This window comes from Pistacia vera, unplaced genomic scaffold (genome assembly GCF_008641045.1).
Source record: "Pistacia vera cultivar Batoury unplaced genomic scaffold, PisVer_v2 Contig529, whole genome shotgun sequence".
NCBI classification, from domain to species: Eukaryota; Viridiplantae; Streptophyta; class Magnoliopsida; order Sapindales; family Anacardiaceae; genus Pistacia; species Pistacia vera.
In genome coordinates this window covers 638,373-647,044 of record NW_022196367.1, presented here as the reverse complement: position 1 = coordinate 647,044, position 8,672 = coordinate 638,373, and the positions used below count along the sequence as shown (strand labels likewise).

The 8,672-nt window shown below is 35.5% G+C and overlaps 1 protein-coding gene across 1 annotated transcript; it reads left to right on the top strand.

Annotated features, from left to right (window-relative positions):
- The first annotated feature begins 2,114 nt into the window (after positions 1 to 2,114).
- Positions 2,115 to 4,904, top strand: LOC116107208 (phosphoglycolate phosphatase 1B, chloroplastic-like). The gene is made up of 7 exons (XM_031393517.1): positions 2,115 to 2,418; positions 3,671 to 3,738; positions 3,886 to 3,978; positions 4,063 to 4,134; positions 4,229 to 4,300; positions 4,517 to 4,576; positions 4,796 to 4,904. Exons 1-7 carry the CDS (start codon positions 2,130 to 2,132, stop codon positions 4,850 to 4,852), a joined length of 711 nt encoding a protein of 236 aa, XP_031249377.1. The 5' UTR covers positions 2,115 to 2,129; the 3' UTR covers positions 4,853 to 4,904.
- The last annotated feature ends 3,768 nt before the right edge of the window (positions 4,905 to 8,672 follow it).

Sequence of the window (8,672 nt, the reverse complement as noted above, 5' to 3'; positions counted from 1 at the left end):
CGTTCATGCACTCAGTCTGACACACCGAGTGAATACACCTTCAATAGATAATTCATTCATTTACGTACTCGGTTTGACACACCGAGTGAATACACCTTCAATAGATAATTCATTCATTCACGCACTCGGTCTGACACACCGAGTGAATACACCTTCAGTAGATAACTCATTCATTCACACACTCGGTCTGACACACTGAGCGAATACGCCTTCATGAGACAGTTCACTCATACACCCACTCGCTCAGCTCCATACACCGATTAATGGCACCCCTTGGGTTGATTACACACTTCGACTCGGTTAAAGATACCGAGTGTGTTCATGACCACATGTCGCTTCCATCCGTCCGGTCAGGCATACCAAAAAACTCATGGACTACGAGCACGATCACGCAATCAATCAGTCGACCACGAAGGCCGACTAGATACTCCTCCAAGTGATGCCTACTCTCTAAGTTAAGCACTCCTTAACTTAGAGAGTGGGGGGCAAACTGTTAAGGCCAAAAAATGTCCTCAGCCCAAATAAGGAAACACCTCTAACAAAGATGAAAGCCTAGGCCCAATCTCGATGGGGCCTAACTCAGAATTCTGCAAATAAGGCCCATTCGGTATGAAGTGCAGTCGGATTTTACCATCTGGACCCAAGCCTCCTGATCCTAGAACACTTTCTAGGCTTACGGTCAATTCGAGATCCACAGTCGCCTACGGATCACACTCCTACTTGAACTCTGATATGGAAGTCAACTACTATCCCAATTCCTCCAAGGTCTGTATCCGAGTCACAGTCGAACTCCCTTTCCTGCCGAGATAAGGGAGCCAAAGGTTACACCCTTTGGGAGAACTACCACTACAAGGACTCCCAGTCCCACCAGGATTGGAAGACCATACAGTTACTATTTAAATTGAGGCCAGCCCTTTCACAAAGGACAGAAAACATTACACCTTCAGACCTTGGAGTTCCCACTTGAGAACTTCGCATTACAGCCGTAGTCACAGTCCCCGACTAGACTTCCAGTAACTCTTCCTTTCCCTAACCCTCACTAAAACTAGCCTCACTCAGTCTTGCTGACTTGAGCGTCGGAGTGCCTACGGCAAACACCACCCTGGTATTTTCCATCTGTTTCACGCTTGTTTGCTCACATTTGCAGGTGCAGCAGATCATTAGTGGCCTCAACCTCATGGGATTAGTCCCTCCTTCCGTAACAGTAGATTTTTGCATCTACATCATTCTAACAAAACAAAAAAAAAAAAAAAATTCTAACTCAGTTGCCTAATTAAAAAAAAAAAAAAAATTCTAACTCAGTTGCCTAATTATGACACACCACATCAACATATATGCCACACATACACCAAGAAAAAACTTCTTATAATTAAAATTAAAGATAAATAACAATCATTGGGTGGTCCAATGATAAAAAAAACAAAAAGAGATTTTATGAGCTCCTGAGTTTGAGTCTTTCAAGACATTAACTGGGGTCCATTAGGGCTCTTATTCGGTCGACAGTTCCAAAACCTTGGGAGATTAGTTAAGATATACACAAGTTGGCTCAGACACTCCTGATGATTAAAAATAAAGTAAATGATATGTAAAACATAAGAATTAATACATTACTTTGTAGGAAATAATTTGTTTATGTAGATTCGGACGATAGTTTCAAGATCTTGTGAGATTATTTGAGATGCTAGTGAGTAATGTTAGACTCACAACTGAATCATATAATCAGACAAAAAACAAAGGACAAAGTAATCATTTTATATGAATTTTGTATAATTTTTGTCTAATTGTATGATCAAGTTGTATGCAGAAACATTATTGTAAGAATTAATACATTACTTTATAGGAAATAATTTGTTTATATAGATCTGATAAACGGTTTTCTTTGGACTTAGTGGACAAATATACAAAAACCCATTTCTATATCCAATGCTTGCCATCTAATTATCAAATACACCCAAAAAAAAAATTATACATCGGATGACAAAATAGGAAGCATCACCACTCAAACCGCCACGTCAGCTTACCCTCCAAATCATAACGACTTCAAACTACCACCCAAAAATAAAAACAAAAACAAAGAAGAATAAAAATAAAAAAATAAGCCCAAAACAGAACGGCTAAAACTCACAGAAATGCTGAGCAAATCAGTGGCATCTGCAGTTTCTACAACTCTCTTGAGCCATCCCAGAAGCGCCGCGTACTTCGGTCTGAAAAGGGTTTCTTTTGCTTCTTCAAATGATTTAGTTTTTACATGGAAAAATAGTTTTTTTAACAATAATAATAATAAGTTTAGCTTGAAGACTAGAAAGAGTTCAAGAATGGAGAGCAATTTGGTGACGAAAGTTTCAGCTTCAGCACAGCCTTTGAAGAACGCTGATGAACTCATAGACTCTGTGGAGACTTTTATATTTGACTGTGATGGTGAGAGTTTATTGCTTTTTTTGATAAAAATGAAGTGGGTTTTTTCAGCTTTGAAGTGATTTTTTTTTTTTTTTTTTTTTGAGTTATTACGCTGATTTTAAGTGCTGTTGATTTATCTTTGAGTGAAATGGTGAGAGTTCATTGCTTATCTGATAATGTTCAAGTGATCTATCTGCATTCAGATGATGTGGGGTTTTTATTTTTAAGGTGATTAAGTTATTTTTTATTTTTTTATTTTTTTATTTTTTGAGTAAATAGGAGATTAAAGCTTGCTATTTAGCTATGTGTGATTTATGCTACAATGGGTTTGTGTGTGTCTTTTTGTTTTGCTCACTGTTATAAGTTGACTATGTTTGGACTTTTATCTTTGATTGAAAAAGTGAAACTTCATTGTTTATCTGATAATATTCAAGTGAAAAGCTTGATGTATCTGCATTTAGCTGATGTGGGGTTTCTAATTTTAAGGTTGTTAGGATATTAAAGTTTTCTGTTTGGCTATGTCTGATTTCTGGTACTGCAGATTTGTGTGTTTTTTGAGTTTCAATGTTGATAACAAGTACTTTTATCTTTGATTGAAAATGGTGAGAGCTTGTTGCTTTTTTACTTATATTCTAGTGAATTGTTTACTATTTGTGTTTAAATGATCGGGGGTTTTAAGTTTTGAGGTGGTTAAGTGATTTTCTTGTGTAGTTGGGAGATTAAAGTTTACAATTTGGTTATGTGTGATTTATGCCAATCATTTTTGCTATAATGGAGTTCTTGGTGTTTTTGGTACGATGTTTTGTGTGAGTTTTCCGAGTTACTATGTTTGATAATATGTTCTAATAGTTATTATAAGTTGATTTTTGTTAGGACTTTTGATACTATTTTGATTGGACCATTGATTGTTATCTCAAGTTTCTAATCAAAAGGTCACATGTATGTGTTTGTATCTGCATTTTCATGTATCTATTCTGTCATTCTTAACAGATTTGTGAAACTTTATGGTGTATGTTTGTGTGTTTCATTTCGTTGAATGGTCATGTATTTCTTAATCATGAAATTGGTGAAGTCTGTAGTCGCGTGCTAATTTGCTAAACTTGTAAGCTAGTTTATAAGTCAAAGGAAATTCATTTTAGATATGTTGAGAAGCAATTTGTGGCTTTTTTATTTATTTATTTGTTTGCTTTGGATAGGGTTGGTTGCAGTTGAGATCAGGCCTAAGGTATTCTGATCAGGTTTCTTGCCATACTAATTAATGAATAATTTGCAGGAGTAATTTGGAAAGGTGATAAATTAATAGATGGAGTCCCAGAAACCCTTGATATGCTCCGGGCCAAGGTTTGTATATTTCTTTTGTCATGAATGGTATGATTATTTATGATTATTAGTTCAACTCTAGCAGTATGTGTCAAAAAATTTAAATGTCTTGAAACAAGATGAAGTTTCCGAGGCTATCAGCTAATGTTTATCTTTCATTTTCTTCAGGGCAAGAGATTAGTTTTTGTTACCAACAACTCGACAAAGTCTAGGAAACAGTATGGTAAAAAGTTTGAGACACTTGGTCTGAGTGTTAATGAGGTTAGTTAATGACTCCTTTGTCTCCAAGGTTTTGCTAAAGTTCTGTCAACAACAACTCTTCTTAACCCAAATGAATTCTTTTAGGAGGAAATATTTGCATCATCTTTTGCAGCTGCTGCTTACTTGAAATCGATTGATTTCCCAAAAGATAAAAAGGTAATTGGTACTGAAGATTTTGGCCTCTATTTTTATTTTATTTTTAACCATTATGTCATTAATGGTGATGGACTGATGGCTGATTGTGATTTAGGTTTATGTGATCGGAGAGGATGGCATCTTGAAGGAGCTTGAGCTGGCTGGATATCAATATCTTGGTGGACCTGTATGTAAAATTTCCACTTGTCATGAGAGTCAAAGTTTCAACTATATATTAATTTGATAGCTTGCCGTGTTTAGCTATTGTTAATTTAGGCTTACAGATAGCTAGTTTTGTCCACAATGCTGAACCATAGTTCTATCTACTTTGCCACCAATGGTTTATCAGTTCCTTTCAAATGTTTAAAGAGAAAACTTAGTTGATATATTCTTTGTCTTACAGGCGGATGGTGAGAAAAAGATAGAGCTAAAGCCTGGTTTCCTTATGGAGCATGATAAAGATGTAAAGTTCTTTTCTTTCTTGCTTCTTGTTGCTACGTTTCTGGCTTGGATTCTCATTATTGTTTTTTTCATACGAAATACGGGGGAGAATAAGGCTTCCTGTAAATGCTTTACGATTGTATTTACTTTGCAACTTGGTAAACTTGGTAAAAAGTGATGAACAGCTATATCTTTCTCCCAAATTTTGGTCATGGCTAAGAAATTTTCATTTGCTGATTAGGTGGGAGCTGTTGTGGTTGGATTTGATCGTTATTTCAACTACTACAAGATACAGTAAGTTCCCCAGTTTCTACACAGACAAATATGTATTGGAGAAATCATTTACTAACAAAGCGTAATGTTACACGGCTATTTCAAATATGTGAAAGCAAGCAGTCCCATCGATGCTCATTGCAAAACCAGGCATCTAGAAACTTTCATACAAAGGCCTATTTAATTATTGACATATGATATTGGCCAAAATCAATATGCTGAAACTTCGGGCATGCATTTCTAATTACCCTTCTGCCTTGTCATTTAACATCAGCAAAGTGTATGTTTTATGGTCATCGAACCCAAGATGTCGATTCTTAATTTTATAATATTCATATGCTCCAGATATTATTCAAGATTAAAAAAATGAAATAAACAGCCCCATAGTACTCTTTTAGCAAAGACATGTACCGAGGGTTAAGGCTTTGTTGATTAAGTACAATAATCCCGTCTTAGAAACTGTGATAAGTTCTCACTTCACATCCAGATGGTCCAGCTTCATTCATCAGAATATACTCAACCCCAGATTTTAAATCTATCGCTTCCCTACATAGTAACCTATGCATATCAAATCAAAATCTGCAGAAATAACACACATTAACCATTTAATTCGCAGAACCACTAGATTTTTAACTATCTTTTTCTTCCTTAATTCACTTTGGCTATAGAGGCCTTCTGAGCAGCTCTTCTTTTAGTTTGAATTTGCCGCACATATTCTGCGACTACAAACAGTAACTTGGGCAACCTTGCTTGGTGAAGTACATTCAGACCAGCCTTTTTAGGGCTCGGGCAACATGCTTTTCAGCCTTCTGAAAATGATTGGACACAGAGAAGGAACGTGGATCTCATGATTGGCTTTCCACAGAGAATAAGTCCAGTACGCACACTGCATATAACCACCATTTATTAGGAAAACATTAGATCAGGAAAGGTTTCTCACTGTGTTTGTTTCCTCTCCTAACAACAAGAAGAAGCAATCATGGACATAAATCCCAGTTCAACCCAGTATCCAACAGAAAGTAAAAGTAGATTATGTACTCGTCTCATATAACGCAGCAAAAACCTCAAGGTCCTCACTTGTAAGCTAATTTGAATCACAGATTTAAGACTTTTTATCTGCAGCTCTTCATCTCTTTACGTACCATATGCAATCACTAGTAAATGACTTAGTAAGATCAGCAAAACTAATCTCATCCAAAAGGTTATCGAGCCCGTGTCTATAAAATAGAGCCTAAGCAAGAAGATTCCATCAGTCTCAATCTAGTCTTTTCATTCCCCCCGTAATACCCCAAATTGAAAAATATACTGAATAAGACTTTATGGAAAGACTGAGATTTATTGTCGGGCCAGCTTGATATTTTTCAGGATTTGAGCTTACAGCCACTATTTTATTTATTTATCAAGGGAGAAGATGTAGTAAAATATTTAGAAACACAGGTTTTTTTTAGTTTTCTAATTCGACACTACTTTTATGATTGTTTTGAAAACTGTTTTTTGAAATTTCCAACCAAGTGCACTTTCATGAAATTTGCTGTATCCCTCAAAATAAAAAGTGAACTTATTCTTCATTCAAGAGGCTCTAAAAACTCAATGTTTGAGACAAAGACTTGGCACATCTATGCGAAACTTGTAGTGCACACATAGATACCCACCAATGCGGCTTTATCCCATACTCTAACAAAATGAAAAAATAATAACTAATAATTGCTCAATTCATGTATAAACAATCACAAAATGCCAATTGAATTCACTTTTCCTAACATCAATTTCTTTGCCAAAATGAAAATCGATTGATATATGAGACTCGAGCCTTTATGACTTAGATTACCATTCCTCTAGAGACCAACCCAAGAAAAAAAATCTCATACCTCCTCAATGTGAACGCCTGTATATAAATCTTGTATACTGGAGTATTCTATCCCTCGGATATTATCTAACACTAAATCAGAAAGCAAACTCTTATCTGTGCCAATGAGTACGATGTTCTTAGTAATCCTTAATACTAAAAATTTTCTATACTTTTGTTGTCTCATCCTCAAACCATATAGAAATATTTAGAAATTGGAATATGAAGTGGCTTAAGTTCATGCTCTTTTGCGTATTTTGCAGTTTTGATTGTTTTTCATGTGGACTACTGGTTCCCCATTTTCACATTTCTCTCTTATCATAATATATTAACTCTATGTTTCCTCATCTCCCACCAAAAAAAATAAGGGGTCACATCTTTGGGACATCAACACTAATACATCCCATGCCCAACCACATCACAACTCAACAAGACACACCCCTATCATCACGGAAACATCCAACACCGATACTTGTACTCAATCCACAACCAAGTGAGAAAGAAAAAATATTCTTAAAACCATACTTCTATAAATTCAAGAGTAGCTTCTTAGCCATTAGCTAGCCACCTACGTTATTACATTGTTTCCTCAACACAACCCTAAATTTTGAACTCATTACAACTTTCTAAAATTTTGTGTAAGGCCATGGAATTGTGTCAGTCCCACTCCATATTTTAGCTAAACACACATCGAAGTCCCAAAACTTAACCTAGAATCAGTTTTCTATCAAATTCATCATCATAAGCACTTCATGCTATAAAGTGACCAATACCTCCTAAATGATGCCTGCCCAAATTTTTCCATAAATCTATCAATTCCATACATTTAAATTTTACTCTTCCCTATGACTTTGTGTTTCATTATTCAATTAACACACATTTCCAAAAGACAATTAATCCCAAGCTTCATTACATTATCAAAAACTCCAAAAGACAATTCAAATTCACCTAGATTATTTTTTTTTCAAATTTGTCATCAACCATCCTCAACATCCAGAGCTCAAAAAAACTCCCTAACATCATCCCCACCTCAACTTCCTAAATTATCAAATTTCAAACGTCGGCCAAACCTTATGATTTGTATTTCATCTATTCTCAATGAATTAATCCCCAGCTTTAATACATAGTATTAATTCACCCAATTCAATTTTTTTTCAAGTTCATCATAACCCTTCCTCTATACCATAGAACTCAAAACAAAAATAATAAAATAAACCCCTTAAAATCCTACCTACCTAGACCTCATAAAATTAACCAACTTCAATTTTTGTTTCCTTTGTCCCATCGATGAATTAAAGACCAATAAACGTCCACCCTATTCATATTTTACAAACCCATCACACACACTCCTTGAAATCTTAGAACTCATCAAAAAATCTCCCCAATGATAGCCACCAAACCCCCATAATTTATCAAATTCCACTTGTGTTTTTCATTTATTTCAATCAGTTACCTAATACAAGTGGATTTTTCTTGTTTTCAAATCCATCACAAACCCCTCACACATTAAAACTCATCAAAAATCTCGCCAAAATCATACCCACCTAAACTTTTTACAATCTCAAACACATAATGAGGAAAAACCTCGAATTTATGTTCCATTCATTAACCAAATAAATTCGAAACCTTGATCACCGGACGCAAGCTATAATACAATCAACCAATCAAACATAATTTCATACAGTATCACTACAAACATAACAGACATAATAATCACAAAATTCTTTAAACAAATTATAATAATAATACCTTTTAACAACATAAGAACAGGCCTTATAAACTTCTGTTTCGAATCCGACAAATATGCGGGTGGCAAAACCTCGTCAACGCCATCGGCTTCGATTTACCCCCGCCACTCCACACTTCTTCATCATCACACCGTCGTCCTCTCCCGTTCCCTCCCTCTCGTTCGTACCATTACCATCCTCTTTATCTTTACCATTACTACAATTTTTATTGTTCTCTTTATGACTCCTGTCGTCGTCTCTGTACGGACTCT